A 17043-nucleotide genomic window follows, 5' to 3' on the forward strand; every position below is an offset into this window, starting at 1 on the left:
CTGACACCAACAGATACAAAAGAGAGTACAAAAGTAGAGTAATTAAATACTCTAATATCCCAAAAACCCCAAAAGAATAACCTCACAAGATCACTCCAATAAAGGGTTGTTTCTCAACACAACTCTCTTACAAAATACTCTCTATAGAAAAACACAAACTCAACTAAGTTCTTCTCAAATTGGTGTGTATTCAAATGGAGAGAAATACCCTCTTTTTATAGGGTCAAACTTGGATAAAAGTTGTGGAAAAAGAAAATGAGAAATGATAAAAAAAATTCATCAATCCACATTAAGTAAACTTTGGCTCCAAACATAATATTTCACTTGAGAATATTTAAAATAAAGCCATATTACATTTTTCAAAACAAAAAGTGAAATACATTTTAAAAAACTATGATCAAACACATTTTCAAAACTTGAAAAACTTCACCCAAATTAAACTTTTCAAAATATTTTTGGGAGTCTATGGCCAAACGCCAGCGTAAAATTGAGAATATTTGGACATCATCAGTATTTGTCACGTCTAGGGCTGAAATATAATATTGAATACTACAGAGGAGTCAAGTAAAGTTTCATATAAAACAAATATGTCCAAAGAACAAACAATCGAAAAAAAAAAAAAAAACCTTTTAGTTCCGGTCAGCGTCACCTTGGACGAAACAGCTGCGGTTGGAAGACAAGGGATTTTTATTGATGGATATTACAGTACCTTCTAAATTTTAACTGTTGGTAATTTTTTTTTTTTTTTTTTTTTACTTTTGAAATTTGCACAACTCGAATTCGTATTTTTGGGGCCCTTTTTTCCTTTATCATTTAATCCAATAGTTTTCTGTTTCTTGTTCACTTTTAAGTGTTGTTAATTTGTAGTTTTTGTTGCAGTGTATCAAATTGAGAAGGAGGAGTGAAGCTGTTAGAATGGGAGAAGTGGTAATATTGTTGGAATTCTTTAGTGCTTGTATTATTTTGTTTGATTTTTATTTAATGTTTGAATATTTCATTTATGGGTTTTAGGGAGGAGGGTTAGTTTCACCTTAGGCAAATGTAAATCATGAAAGTTAGAGTCCAATTATTTTGTTTTTGAAATTTGATGACTACTTTGTTAATTAATCATTACTGTTTTTTTTTTAAAGAAAAATATTTTTGGCCCTTTGCATCAGAATTTTTTCTCTTGATGTTTTTTTCACAATAAGGTGTTATTGTTCAGCATATAAGTTATAGCAACAACAACCCTTCAGCTCAAACAATTTTACTTACAGCTATTGCTCTAATAATACATGCATTTGTTTTGTTTTGACACCGCAATGTTCTTTTTTTTTGGGGGGGTGGGGGGGGGGGGGTGGGGGGTGGGCTCTAGGGCAAAGGAAAAGCTTGTTGAGTTTGAAAACCTTAACAAGTAGTACACGAGGCAGCAGCTACCTTCAACTCCTACCAGCATAGCAAGTAGGCTAACTGGGCTCCACTTACCATGGATTAGGCAACAACAACAAAATACCCAGTGTATTCCCACAGGTGGGGTAGGGGGAGGGTAGGATATACGCAGATCTTACTCACTTACCATGGATTAGGGAGCAGGCAATATTTCAAGTGTGTTGCCTCTGTTGAGAATTGACCGCTAGACCTCTCCCTTGAGGAGTTGAGGGCCTTTCAAGTAGTTCATTCCATGTCATTAATAACGTTAAATAAGTGAAGAACTAGCCTTAATTGTTCAGTAATGTCACTCTTATTTGAAACATGGGTTTTTAAATTGTGAGTGCATGTGTATGCATTTTTCTTGGAAGTGGAAAAGTACAAAATTTTGCGATATTTTACTGCTCTTATATATATATATATATTCTTAAATGCTTATGACCTTTTTCGAAGTGGAAAAGGACTAACTTTTGCGATTTACTATTGGACATTGTTTGTATTGTCAATGCTTATAACCTTTCATTCGCTTCCTGTTAGAATTATATGCGAGAGGAGGATGTAAAGCTGGACGCTGTACGGGCTAGATGTAACCTTCTTTTCATTTTTGTCTTTGTGTTTTCTTGGCCCTTAAATTATCCCACATTAATAGTGCTCCTTTTGCTGGCAGTTTCTAATGTTCTTAAAAGACATTCGGAGCTAGCAGAGCGTCTTTCTAGGTATTGGATTTTAAGATATACTTGATTCCTTTGCTTGTATTTACATGATTTTTCTAGTTTTTCGGTAAATCTCACATCTTTTCAAGATATTTTTGCTCTACCTAATGACACATAGTATAAATTGCAAGCAACAGATTGAGCCATTCTTTTAAGGGTCAAAGTTTGAGGGAGCTGAAAAGTAGATCACACAGTTGCAGGTTGGATATATTTGATGGTAGGATGGCTAGGGGTTTAATTAGGGAATTCTTTAATGGAGGAATATGAATAGAGAACCATAAAGGTAAGGGAGAACGGAGGAATTTGTGAGAAGGGAAAAGCAGCTAGAAATGTTGAAAAGAAAATTTATCATCAACCTTAATCTACTTGATGATCATGAGAAATTCTTTGAGCACAGAAATGTTGGACTAATAAACACAATTTCCTGCAATTCATTCTATCTAAGCATGTAAGATCTCAAATAACTCATTCCAGAGGTTGATCAATAGGAATACTCTTTGAGTTGGTGCATTTTTTATTCTGTCAGCAAAACATCAAGGGTCATATCTGGAGTTTGTTTTTAAAGAATAAAATAGTAGAAAATGTTTACTGATAAGATTATATGGGGTTCTCTTCAAACCTTTTGTGTAATATAAAATGTGTCTTAACATCCTTTTTAAGGGAAGTAGCACCAATGTGGAGCTTGCCAAAAAGAAAAGTAGGACTATTTCTGCACAGAGGGAGTAATGACGTGTATTTTTCAATGAAACTTATTAAGAGCTTGTGATGTATAACTTTTAGTTTAATTGTTTTTTGATAACCGTGGTGTCCGGGCCAGCTTGCATAACTTTTTATTTAATTTAATTAAGAGCTATTTCATGTTATTGAGAGCTCAAACTTTTGGCTCAGATAAAGTTACATGCTTATTTCTCCCGAGCATAATGGCATTTTAACAAGCGCTTAAATTACCAAGATGGCACAAAAAATGTGCTTTCCTCCTGTTTCCCTAGTTCTAATGTTTTCTGGCATTCTCATTCACATTGGTCCAGAACCACCAAAATAACAGTAACAATTATGGTTCTTCTAGGGACTCTGACAAGTCAATTTTTGAGCGTCTCCAAAGGGAATTTGAAGCCGCACGTGCTTCTCAAACTCAAGGTAACTTTGGTAGAATTATAGAGCACATCTAGTTCTTGCATTGCTCTTTTCTCTTGCTGTTGTTTGTGTTCTATTTAAGTTGTGAGCACACAAACAGTACTGGAATGATCATTTGTGGCATGGAACGTAATGTTTAGTCTAGAACTTGATTTTTGCTTGTTATTTTCTGCAACTTTTTTTTTTTTTGGTGCCGAGTTGTTTGATATCTGATCTAAGCAACTTAGCTTACCTTATAACAGCATTATATCGCTTAAGGATGAGTTCCCAGTGTTGTATAGGGTTTCTCGCCAAAGAGGATTGTCTGTCCAGGGGGATACAAGGGGGCGGGACTTTTTGGGATTTGAGGTTCAGGAGGAATTTCCAGGATTGGGAGGTGATCGAGCTTCTGAGATTGCTAAGGAATGCGAGCCAGTCGACAGACCCAATGCTTTGAGTTGGGAATTGGGAAATAACAAAGTTTTCTCCGTCAAGTCCTTCTATGAGAAGCTTCTGATAGAGCGGAGGATAGTTTTCCGCATGAGTCGGTCTGGATACCAAAGGTGCCGAGGAAGATATGCTTCTTCATGTGGTTAGCTACTACATGGGTAATTGACGGTGAAGAATCTTAGGAAACGAAAGGTTGTCTGCTTAAGCTGGTGTTTTCTATGTTAGGAGGATGATGAGAACGTGGATCATATTTTGTTAAATTGCAAGCTAGCCATGAGGTTATGGTGGGATATCTTTAGATTGTTTGGCGTTCCTTGGGCATTGCCAAGGTCTGTGAAGGAGTTGACGTTCAGCTGGAAGAGTGGGGCTATGAGAAGTAGGCACAAGGCGTGGACTGTTACTCCTCTCGCTTTAATGTTGGGTCATTTGGAAAAAGAGAAATAGGAGAGCTTTTGAAGGGTTAGAAATGAGCTTTGCTCACTTGAGGAGTAGTCTCCGATACCTTATTTTCTTTTGGTGCACCCATGTAGTTCCTGTTTGTATAGAGGGTTGGGTGGCTTTTGGAGAGAACCATATTTTGTAGGTTTCTCCTTTTTTGGTATACCACTTGTATATGGCCATTTTGGCCTTGTTATTATCAACGAAAAAGTTTTACTTGATTAAGAAAAAAGAAAAAAAAAAAAAGGAAAAAAGAAAGGTGTTCGACTTGCTCATTCATTTTTGATATCATGATGCTTGAGCTATGTCCTTAAAGAGTTAATCTGTAACTAAAATTGTTTCAGTAACTGGTGCATTAATTGCGGAGGAGGTAGATTATTGTAAGTATGCATTTTTACTCTATGTTACTTCTTGTTCTACATATAGTGATGAGTTCTTTTCCTCGATCCATCCTGGTTAGTCTTCAGTTATCTTTTAAATGTACTTGTTCTACTCTGGATAATCAGATTTCCTGTCTCATATGATTCTTGTGCAGAACTTAGCTTAGAAGGTGAGCAATGGAATGATGGCTTATTAGCAACAATAAGAGAGCGGGTATGTGTAATATAAGTATTCTTTCAGCTCGAACTTGATTTTCCTGAAGATATTTCTATTTCCAACCAAATAATCAGTAATCTGGCCCCTTTTCGTATCTCATTAAAGGATGCCGGATTTAGACACCTACCTGTTTTAGCTTACTCTACTGCTCTGCTTTTGTTCTCAGATTCTATCACATGTTTTTCGTTACATGATTCAATTTATCTTAGGTACATATGGAGGCTGAGAGAAAGGCCATGCAAATGCCAGGGGACACAACCCAGTTGCCAATTCCATATCATGACAAAATTACCTACAAAGTTGGGAATAAGGTAAGTTGTGCCTAGTAACTACAATCCAATGGCTTATAAGAGATATTATTTGTGAAAGATCCTTCTAAGTTATTACCTGTGCAGATTTCTGGATTGCAAAACAATTTTCTCATAATGTCTAATTCATGTTTTAATGTACTCTTATTATTTGAGTAGCTTTGTGTTTTCTTTTCCTTACTGCGTCTTGACTTTCCACTAAATGCTGGTTGACGTATAGTTTAGTTAGACTGGTTTGAAGTTTGATATTGTTGTTTGTGATAGTTTATTTACTATTAGAACTAGTTGGCAGTGCTGATGGGGCTTGGAATGGTGAGAGATGTGGACCTGCCTTTGTTTTACTTTTGTTTTACGTTTTTTTTTTTTTTTAATTATTTTCATGCAGGTTATTTGTTGCTTAGATGGAACAAGGATTGGCATACAATATGAGACTTCATTTGCAGGTACTTCATGTGCTATTGTCTAGTGGTGTCTATAATTCTCCAGTTGGAACATTCCAATACATACATATGATATTCCTGGAAAAGTTTCCCAAATGAAGTTTATTGTGTTGGGAGGTGGGGTCCAAATTTTTATTTTTCATCCAGACTACTAGTGAATGATGTCAATTTTTCTAATTTGCAGGCGAATCTTGTGACCTATACCATTGTGTGCTTGAGAGCAAGTCATTTCTTGAGAAGATGACTGTTCTGGAACACACAGTTCCTTTTTTCTTGCCAATACGTGAAGCTGAAAACGAGTTTCTCTCGTCAAATGCAATAGTATGGTCACTACATCATTTGTATTAGATCCTATTCTAATATGGTCATTGCTTCATTTGTAACAGACCCTAGCTCTTTCATATAATCTTGTGACTGGATACTTCTGAACTTGTTTCTGAACTTGTATTCATTATTTCTTCAGAGATTTATTGACCATGTTGGAGATCTGTTGCAAGCCTATGTAGATAGACGGGAACAGGTATGCCCTAACTTAGTAATAATGAAGTATTAAAGCTCTTCCTTCTTTTCTTCTTTTATGACCGAGAAATCCGTATGAAGCCAACCCTTTGGGCCAACCATATTCTTCGAATCTCGGGGGTGATGGGCCTGCCCCTCTGCCCCTTCTCTACTTAAATACCAGAGCTCTTCCCTCTTTTGTCAGTGAAAGATATTGCTTATCAATTTCTTGCCAAGTCATGGGCTGAATCACACACCTACTCTCCTTTGGAATTTTGCTAGGAGACTCTCTTCAATTGGCTAATCATTTACTAGTTTCACAGAAGATTTGGTGGAATAACTATGAAAAAGTCGGGGCAGTTGTAGAATTAAAGAGGTGGAATCACCATTGGCATTGGACAGTGGATGAACAAGAGAGAGGAACCTAGAGATGCAAATAGTGATGATGTCAGCAGAACATTAATAAAGATAATTCTTTTGAGCCGAGGATCTATTGGAAACAACCTCTCTACCCCACAGAGGTAGGGGTAAGGTCTCCTCCCCAGACCTCACTTGTGGGATTACATTGGGTATGTTGTATTAATAAAGATAATAATCAGAAATAGAAGATATCAACTGGATAGCTGGAAAAAGAAATGAGGCTTTTGGGATGTGATTCAGAAATTCAATATAAAAAATTAACAACGTTCTAGTTTTAACCAAAAAAAAAACTAACAATGTTTTTAGTATTCAGAAGGAAATTGTGTTGATGGGATGAATTTAATGTATGATGGATAACATACAGAGTGTCAAGCTATTTCAGTGCTTTAATAGGTTTTTCTTCATTTCCGTTTAGGTATAAATTTACTTTACTTATCAAAAATATATTTCAGTGACATGTTTGTATTGGTAAAATACAACTTGTTCTTTGCAGGTTCGGCTTATTAAAGAGTTGTATGGAAATCAAATTGGTGAGCTCTATCATAGTCTTCCATACCATATGATCGAGTTTGTACTTGAAGATTTTGACTCGTATGTCTTTTCTTCCTTTCTGTTATTCTATCTTCTGTTTCACTGTGCTTCACCAGAGGTTGACTTGCGGTTCTATTTTATTTTATTTTGTCCAACTTTGATCTTTGCTGTGTCATGAGTGGTCTTCTGGAAGTACTGGACAGAAGAACCAGACTGTTGTTTAGGCTGGAGAAGCAGGAATAAAATTAGCTTCCAACTTGAATGTCGATACTAAATGAAACTAAAAATTGAGCAATGCCAGGAACTGTGAAAGATTTAATGTTCAGTTGAAAGAGCGGGAGAAGGAGAAGACAAAGGGCTTGGAACAGGGTTCCACTTGCTTTAATGTGGGTAGTCTGGAGAGAGAGAAATAGGAGAGCTTTTGAAGGAGTAGAATCGAGTTTTTCTCAGTTGAGGAGTAGCCTCCGCTCCCTTGTTTTCTTTTGGTGCAAACAGAAAGTTCCTTGTTGTATAGATGATTGGGCGGAGTTGTAGAGAATCATATTTTGTAGATTCTTTACCTTTTGGTTTACCCCATGTATACGGCCAGTTTGGCCATGTTTATGAATGAAAATACCTTTACTTGATCAAAAATAAACTAACAATACTGTGAATTATGAAGCAGCTTATTTATATGATATAACGACCATGGTGCACAGCTCGATTTAACTTGGTAACTGGGAATAGAAGTTACAACTATATCTCGCTGTGATGCTATCAGCCTATAACACAGCCTCACCCCGCTGCTCTCCTGATCATGATATGTAGCAAATGTCTTCGTTTTCTGGTCAGATATATGTGACTGCTTTGTGTGCGTCTGACTAGCTGTTTTTTTGGTCGAATCTTTCATTCAGATCTCATTATCTGTATATCTGCCTAAAGCAAATGTTTGATCTGTCTGGTTACTACACAGAGTGCTACTCTAGTACTCTACATATTTTGATATGGGTTAACTTGCAAACTCCAACTCTTACCAACATTTGATTCCTTCTTGCAGCAAGGTGACAGTTAGTCTGAGATATGCAGATCTGATCTCTACACTTCCCTCTGGGGTTAGTGTCCTGGCATGGCCTATGCACCAATCCAAGAAATCTTCTGATACAATTGCCCCTAATCAGAAAGGAAATGGAGTTGGAAGTCACCCTATTCCGGCGCGTTTGACATATGCAGAGGATGCTCTCCGGACCATGAGTCTGCCCGAAGGTTTGCTTCTTTTTCTGAATTCCCCTCTGTCAAGTATTTGTTTGGCAATGCATATATTGTGTTCACCGTTATGAAGAACTCCTAATATGTTTGTAGTATTCACGTGGAGCTCCTACTATATTTGTACTATTCTGTGTTAACCTTTATTTAAAAAAAAAAAAAAAAGCTTCAAATATAGCTGCTTTGAGATTTTGATGTTTGTAAGATTTGAGTTGCTCGAATGATAAGTAATTGTCAGCGTAAAAAGGGTCAAGAGTACAGTTACAACACTGCCAAAATGACTTGGTAAGCTTGTCATCATAGATTTGAAATCCAACAAGCAACCAAACAATGCCTCAAGAATCACTTGTAAGCAGCATTTCTTTTACGTGGTAGCTTAAAGGCTGAATCACGAGAAGTCTCCTGGTGACAAAACATCGGCCTGTATACTTTCCTGCTCTGGATAGATAAAGTATAGTTAATAAAGAATTACTGGACTAATGGTAAAACCCTTATCAAGTTGTGCTGAAAAGAGATGCATAGGACTTGATAAGAGAGATTGAACCATCCATGAGTAGTAAGGCTACAATTGTGAAGCTGTAATTTATTTCAGAAACAGACTTGAAGTTGAGATGCAGCTCTTTCTGCGTAGTTACAACTTGAGGGTTGATGACTTTCTTCATATCCAGTTTCATGCTCTTTTTTAGTAAATGATTCTTGAAAACACTTCCTTTTTTCTTGGGGAGGGGAACACAGTAGTTAATACAATAAGCATTGATAAAATATAAAATAGTACTAGCTTCTGGAAAAAAATTAATACAGAATGGTTTGACAGTAAACATTTCTTACTTGGGTAAGTGGATACCAATAGGACGTTAGATAATTTTTAGGTAGGAGAGGATTTTGATTTTACTTCCCAAGCTTCTTTTTTCCTTTCTTTCGGGTTGAATACTCCGCAAGGTTCTTTGGTTGTTGATTTGAATTTATGTATCGAGCTGGTCGAATTAGTAGCTGACATCTTGCTTCTTGCAGCATATGCAGAAATTGTCTTGAATCTTCCTCAAGCTCTGCAGGACATGTTTCCACACACAAGCTCGACATAGTTGTAGTTATTCATGACCTGGTCGCATGCTGTGTAGTGAATGCTCTGGTTGTAAACTGAATGCTTTATACATGTATATTCAGAAAATCCAGTGTAGTGATCGTCTTCTTTTTGTCAACTCTTTAGTTAGTTCAGGACAATTTGCCTATGCTGTCTATCCTAACGATTATGTTTTTGGGGAAGAAATGGAAGAGAAGTCACAATCATAACATTGTGCGAGAACACATTCTGCTTTCTCAAATGGCAGTGCAGTGAGGAAGAAGCTATCAAGTCAACGCTATTTTCTTCCTCCTTTCAGTGGTAAGCCAACGATAGAATAAGAACCCTTTTCAGAGAAGGACAAATAAAACGAATGGTTTATGCAAATGTACCTTTTTCAAGTCTTCATTTAGATTTTGTCTCTATTTTTAAAATTGTGCAGATATAGTCCTTGGGTAGTTATCTTTTCGGACAACGTTATGCTCAGGTCTAATGTTGCTCAAATATTGTTCAACCTCACATATAAAACATTAAACAGTAGTCTAACTTTTGCAAAACCTTATAAAGTTTTAGACAACAGGTCTAATGTTGCTCAAATATTGTTCAACCTCACATATAAAACATTAGACAGTAGTCTAACTTTTGCAAAACCTTATAAAGTTTTAGACAACGTTTTTTATAAGATTTTCAGTTTGCTTAGAGAGTTTTTTGACATTGTGGTTTGAAAGATCTTCAAGTTGCAAAAGAAATTAAAAGAGGACCATTTGGTAAACAGGTATTTCAAACAGGGAACCAACTAAATTTTTTGAAAGAATATCACAAAATGAATAGAGAAGAACTGATCAATACCAAGAAATAAAATGTCTTGCAAGTAATATCCCAAGTGTTCACTGCTGAGCTACAATCTTTATTAGCTTCATAGAATAGAAAAATATTGAGCATTCCATTTCATCAGCAGCTGGAATATGACAGCAATTGATGCGCGGATATAATACCAGGCAAGAATATTTAAACAAATGGTAATATTTCACAAATATATTTGGTCCAGTAATACCATAATGTTGATCAATTTTCTGTGGCCATAGTGATGGAAATGATGTGACATTCAACACTCAGCAACAGGGAAAGCAGAGCCAATGTTATCTCCCAATCGATAGCATTTGATATTAACAGGATATGGACCAATCTCGACATGGTTTTCTTCACCTCCAACAAAGTAACAGAGTGTGTAAATGGCAACTTCAAATTCGGGGCTAACTCCAATCAAACTGCTAGACACAGATTTTAGGACGCCGTTCCATTCAAACTGTATAGTGAGTAGTTGAGTTTCTGAGTCAGGCTGCATTTGGAGACAAAACCTAAGTTAACAAGGTGAATGAATACCAATACACACAGGAAACACTAAGGTATATATATATATATATATATATATATATATATATATATATATATATATATCTTTTACAGCAATACAGCAACCTCTTTGAACAAGATTCTGGATTTCCATATACATGGCAGATGTATCACCTTAAAACATACTTAACAATACTGTTCACACAATGAAATTTTCTCCACAGATTGTTAGTTATTTGACATCAAATAAGTGCTAATGATCAGGTGTGAATTCTTTTCGTCAACAATGAGAAACTGCCAATAGATAGAACTTGTTTTAGCAGAGCACTTACTAAATTCAGAACAAAGATTAGTGAATCAAGTATTAGACACCCAAATTAAAACGTGGTATGACTTACAATCTCTCCACGCCTTCGGGGGAAAATATATCCTTGATAGTCAACATTGCCCTTAGCTTCCTCTAAATAGAACTGCAAAGGAAGGGAAACAAACATATAAGAGGAATATATGCTTACGTATTTCCCTTCTACAAGTCAGGGCTTGTGAACTTCAATGCGGTTTATGGTACAAAGGACATATACTAAGGATAAAAAAGTACAAGCTATGAAATCTATTGAACGATGATTCATTTGGCATGCTGTTGTCCAAAATAACTTGAAAAAATACGTATTTACTTTTGCAAAATGCTTTTCTTGAGCCGAGGGTCTATCGGGAACAACCTCTCTATCCCGCAAAGGTAGGGGTAAGGTCTGCATATAGTCATACACCCCACCCTCTCCAGACCCCACTTTTGGGATCACATTGGATGTGTCGTTGTTGTTGTTGTTGGGAAGAGTAATTTCAAAGATACAATATAAAAACCAGCTAGCGAAGAGTGCAAAAGATACTCAATAGAGAATGGCGCTTCAATTTGTATTCAGATTCAGCGATTTTCATCAACTTTTATTTAACTTCCAAATACCAAAGCTATATTCTTGCAGGTCCTAAAAACTCTCTTTTGGTCTGAAAGTTAAAAATGATTTCCAGAAACTAATGCTAACATTACTCAAGAATTAGATTTGCCGATGGAGGTCAGAAAACATATAGAATTCTTGCTAATTTCAACTACCAGTCGGAGTAGAAAAGAAATTCCTAATCCATCACTTAGAACCATTTAGTATAAATGTAAGGGAACCCAAGCACAGTAAAAGTTAACAGAATCCTTTTGACATTACATGGTAATTTTTTTTTTTTTTATTTATCAAGGACTTTACATGGTTATATTAGCTAGAGTCAAACATAAGTACTGAGTAGTAATTAATTAGATAAATGAAAAGCAGGAATTGCACCTGAAGCCAGTTGTGAAATCCAGAGACTGATTTCTCCCCGCGCTCCTTTATCTCTCCAACAAAAACATGTTCAAAAGCTGAAGAGCTTGCAGATGAACCACCTCGACTATAAAGGTCGAACCAGAGATGTGTCATCATTCTCTTAAATTCTTCATAATCACCTGAAACTACGCCTTTCAATGACAGATACTTGTGCAGATATTGAATTGGTGCAGTTCTACTGATCTCTTCAATGAATGCTGTTTGTTCGCGCTTTTCTTCAGGTGTTACATTCTCCTTACATCCCTGATGTGGATTATAATTATCTAAAAGGGAACAGAATCGAGAATAATTAGGCTTGTTAAATACGTCGTCACTCAGCCAGGAAAATAAACATCCTTCTGCCATGTCATCCTTTTGGTACACCTTCTTTCCTTCACCACAATCAATCTGGTAATCCTTTCCTGGAACTAAGCGGTTAAAATCAAGCTCCCAGAGCTTGTTGCAAGCTTTTGATAAATCTGAAACCTCTTCTTCGGAGGGTTCCAGCTCAACTCCATATTCAACCTCGTTGGAGTAATCTTGCTCATCAAGGGGCTTTTTGTAATTGTCCCAGTAATCCATTTTTACCTGTTGCAGCATATTCATAATTTCCATATGACGACAAGCGTAAATTTTAAGATGAGGTGATCTTCAAAAAGAAAAACTCCCGATAATGCACGATGGAAATTGAATCGGTATTAAGAGGTTAACAGATACAAAAGAACAGCATCAAGTAGATGGAAAAGTATAAAAGTACAAGAAAGAAATTACAAAGAGTAGAATAAAGGACCCAAATAAAAGAGTAAGATCTTGAATGACCATCAATTAAACAAAAGACACTTGTGAACAGGAAAAATCTTCAGCTCCTTCAATCAATTCTTAGAAATACTTGATTTTTCTAAGAATATTATTATCATCAAATAACAGAAAATAAACACAACAACAGCTAGAGGAGGAAATACATCTGGCAACACGATACTTGATCTGACTACTCAAAAGAGTTATTTCAACAACAACGAGAGCACTTCAAAACGATGATATTTTTGGATAGTGGAAGGGAATCTTAGAATGCTTCAAATTTTAGTGTTCAGCATTTGTAAACTCTGAGCTCCAGTTCTTTCAGAACCACGGTACCAATCCCCCAAGGCCAAGTTATTTTCAAATGATCAGTTTGTTAATATAGGTTTCCACTCCATATGCCTCAATTATCACCCACATATTCTCATCAAGTACTTTATATAAAGCTCCTTAGATTTTAAATCATTAGTTGGAAGGAAAAATGAAAGAGTTATGGATGTCTCAACATCTCTTATTAGGCTTTTGCCAAGCCTCACAAGGAAAGATGGTAGAATTGCATTACCAATTCTGAAACCATAAAATCACGAGCAAAAATAATGGAGTTAAGATTGAATAGCACAACCTACCATCTTTGCTCAAGAAGATATCTCAATATTTTTTATGCTCACTTAATCCTAACTGGTCCATAAATATGTGTGAAGAAAGACTTTGACAACCTAATTCTAGCTTTATGTTCAGTTATGATTTCTAAACCCTATATTCCACCTTTGTCTCCACTTGTCTTCAGTTGTTGAAGAAACATAAGATTTAGTTTTTTCCATAGTTATTTAACCAGATAATATCATTTATCAAATCTTTTGTTTAGTAAAACGAAAAAAAAGCTTTTCTTATGGAAAGCCATCAGCTCCTTGTTTGTTGTTAGAGTGTAGATAGTTCACTAAGGTGTAAAATAATAACCTGTTGGTGCCGTTTAGCAGGCTTTTTCTGGACTGTCTCCCAGCCGTCATTGTTTCCCTCGTCCTCCTGCAGATACCAGTATAAAACATGTGAATACCGTCATGAGGAAGATCAGAACAAATGTGATACTTGAGCAACACCAACCTTTTGATTCCAACAGCTTTGGTTGAAATTATCTTGCCGCTCATCTTCATTTCTTTCGTACCCCTGAGGTGAAGCCTGCATGTTTTAAGATGTCTGAAAACAGTTACTGTTCAAACAGAAAACAACATACTTCTGCACACTGGTTACACAAATACTCCATATCTGTGATATGATTATACTTATACTTATCTCTTCAACCCACTTGAGATCTTATACATGACAATGTTCATTTATTTTAAAAATAATTTTCATGTGGAAATTTAGGAAGTTTTATTACCCTCCAAACAGTTAACTAGTGTAAAAATTTGTAGCACATGCAGTACCATTCCAAGAGCTTTTTCTGATCAACTCAGCATTTCTCAAATTGCATAAATCAACTGTACAAGCACCCCAGCAACTTTTCTTCACAAACAAGAGTAGGAAAATGACCCCGTTTTACCTTCCCCATCCAAGGACAACTATGAATCGATCTCAAACTAGTTGAGAAATGCTACATGCAAAGGCGGAGGCACAATTTTAGCTAAGGGTTCGGCAACGCCCAGGAGCTTTGGCTGAAATTTTGTTTTTGTATTTTAAAAAATTCATCTGATATGTACAAATAGTCTATCCAAAACCCAGTGAGCAAAACGGATTATGGTCCGGAATCTATAAATTAAAAATCGTGGCTCCGCCTCTGGGTATATGAGTCCTCTATATCCATTCCACTATATTTGGGCCAGTCTCACTATATTTGGGTTTAATCTGTAAAGGAAGAAATCCCATCACACAACAGAAATAAAATCTATTGAGAGATCAAGCCAAGCTAATCCTCACTACTGTAAAGATTCAAATTTTACTTTAAAAAACTATAATTTGAACACAAAATCTACTCTACAAACAGGAAAAAGGAGCACATAAAATTCACTAATTGGGTGTCTCATATTCATGACATTTACACCATAGAATCTCCAACACACTTTTAAAACTTACAAGAACCAATAAAATCAACCAAAAAGAATACTTGTATGCACCTTTTGGGGCATCATGTAAGGCCTTGACTCCTCATTTCTCCCATATCTCTCTTCCTGCCAAAAATTTAAAATTTTAAAAAGATCAAAACTTCAAAATCAAAGTCAACACTAATCTATTTATTTTCTTTTTAAACAAATCAAGAAACCAAATTAACCTCTCTATTATATCCCTGTCTATGATCACTGTTAAGTCCATCATCTTCCTGCTCCCCAGACACCACCTGCACACATTAGCAAACACCATAAGTACAGTTAAAAAGACTGAAGCTTTACAAAGTGGCAATGATGAGTGCTAACTTGCGCCCAAGTGGATCTTGACCGTTCATCACGATCTTGATTGTTTCCATCATTTTCATCATTGCCCAAAGCCACATTCAACATGCCCTTTACTAGTCCTTCCATTACTGATCAAATCAACAAATTGGATTTTTTTTTTTTATTGTAAAAAAAAAAAAAAAAAATTTGGGTGATTTTATGGTGAGAAACTGGTAATGTGATCTGATGATAGTGTTGAATTTAATAGTAGCAGTTAATTGAAGTTGAGATAGGCGGGTAATGGCATTTTTGTAAATATGTTAGATATTTAAGGTTATTTTGATAATATTTTGCCGACAGTAGGGACTTAAATGACTAAATGAGCAACTTGTTGACTTCGAGCGTAATAGTAGCTAGCCATTTGTCATTTTTGGTTTGGTTGATAATATAAGAAAATATATAAGCATTATCTCTGGATTTTAAAAAAAATAATATTGTATTACACATCATGAAAGAGGAAGAGGAAAAATGACAGCAAGAATTAAATTTATATACTCACTCCGTCCCAATTTAAGCATTTTACTTTCTTTTTTATTCCATCCCAAAAAGAGTGTCTGCACGCATCTTTAATATAAGATTACAAGATTAAAAAATCTCCCTTTATTTTTTAAATTCCGAATCTAATCAAATTAAGACACTTAAATTATGTGTCTATATTTTTAGTGATATCATTACTCTATAAACCTTGATGATAGATCTCCAAATTTGGGGCTAAAAAGAAAGAATGCCTAAACAGTGGGAAGAACAACATTGAAGTGAATAAATTTATGGCAATTTACGCACATGCTAATCAACTCTTTTTTTCTTCTTAACAATTTTCTTACCAAATTCACTTTTCTTTCTATAAGAAAAAAATGCTATTTATTTGAATAGATAAATAAATAAACGAAAAAAAGCAAACAGATGAAAGAATGAATTGAGTTGTGACAAATTGTCTACTCCAAATTTATTCAGTTCATCTGCACCCAAGCAAATTTTCGACAAATTGGGTCATTACCTATATAGTAAATCAGACTTTACTTTGAAAATCATTTACACCCTCAACTTTACTTTGAAAATTAAACTTTCGCATCAACTTTGAATCAAACTTTCCTAAGAATTCCTTACACACACCTTCACTCAATTCCTATTCCATTTTTTTCACAACAACATATCCAGTGTAATCCCACAAGTGGGATCTGGGGAGGGCATTGTGTTCGCATACCTTACTCCCCTACCTTGGTAGAGAGGTGATGAGTGATATTTTAAATGGGTATAATTTGTGCAGTGTTTAGTTTGATCGAACTCTGCTAATGGTTTCCTTGACATGATTGTTGAAGGTTGAAGAATCCCTAGTAGGTACCGTGCATGGATGAGTCAGATCTGCCATGCTGACCTAGTGATAAGTAGTTGTCGTATGTTCATATTTTATCCTTTTTGAGAAATTTTATCACCAAAAAGTTGTTTTCACTACTATTTTATTGTAGGTGTTAGCAATTATTTGATCTTTCGGATGTAGTGTAGTTCTTACTGAGATATTTCCCTGAAAACTCGTTCTGCATGGCAGGCATCTCGTTCAAAGCTCAAGATCAACTATACTTTATCGGGTGAGGTAAGGTCGAGATCCCCCGATTTCATTATGGAGCAATTAGTGACATTCTGCCTCACCTTGAAGGAATTATCACATAAGGTGAGTGTGAGTAATCAATAACATCTTCATCATAGCATATCTCTTATCTTATATAGACATCTATAGATATAGGCTTTTAGCTTTTCAGAATACATGAACTCATAAAGAGGAAAGGAATTTATACCATAGGATTCATGCCATTGGAAAGAAAAAACTAGCCTCACATACTTTGTCGTTTAGCTAGGCTATCGCTCACTTGATCTCCTTCGATATCACGTCGCTACCTTCACG

The 17043-nt window shown here is 35.7% G+C and overlaps 2 protein-coding genes across 3 annotated transcripts; one reads left to right on the forward strand and one right to left on the reverse strand.

The window, feature by feature from the left end:
- The first annotated feature begins 526 nt into the window (after nucleotides 1–526).
- Nucleotides 527–9629, forward strand: LOC132635216 (uncharacterized). Of its 2 annotated transcripts, none has more exons than XM_060351508.1 (13): nucleotides 527–729; nucleotides 868–927; nucleotides 1945–1993; nucleotides 2075–2123; nucleotides 3187–3257; nucleotides 4657–4715; nucleotides 4928–5029; nucleotides 5412–5469; nucleotides 5651–5787; nucleotides 5930–5986; nucleotides 6878–6975; nucleotides 7952–8157; nucleotides 9169–9629. In XM_060351508.1, exons 2-13 carry the CDS (start codon nucleotides 916–918, stop codon nucleotides 9237–9239), a joined length of 969 nt encoding a protein of 322 aa, XP_060207491.1. In that variant the 5' UTR covers nucleotides 527–729; nucleotides 868–915; the 3' UTR covers nucleotides 9240–9629. The 2 variants fall into 2 exon arrangements, with proteins under 2 accessions (XP_060207491.1, XP_060207490.1); XM_060351507.1 differs by having other exon boundaries at nucleotides 529–729; nucleotides 880–927.
- Nucleotides 9630–10041: 412 nt separating this feature from the next.
- LOC132635215 (uncharacterized) lies at nucleotides 10042–15335 on the reverse strand. The gene is made up of 8 exons (XM_060351506.1): nucleotides 15126–15335; nucleotides 14984–15049; nucleotides 14829–14882; nucleotides 13819–13893; nucleotides 13675–13740; nucleotides 11899–12507; nucleotides 10969–11040; nucleotides 10042–10556 (listed from the first exon to the last, which is right to left on the reverse strand). Exons 1-8 carry the CDS (start codon nucleotides 15228–15230, stop codon nucleotides 10323–10325), a joined length of 1281 nt encoding a protein of 426 aa, XP_060207489.1. The 5' UTR covers nucleotides 15231–15335; the 3' UTR covers nucleotides 10042–10322.
- Nucleotides 15336–17043: the final 1708 nt, after the last annotated feature.

Source organism: Lycium barbarum, chromosome 4, assembly GCF_019175385.1.
Source record: "Lycium barbarum isolate Lr01 chromosome 4, ASM1917538v2, whole genome shotgun sequence".
NCBI lineage: Eukaryota > Viridiplantae > Streptophyta > Magnoliopsida > Solanales > Solanaceae > Lycium > Lycium barbarum.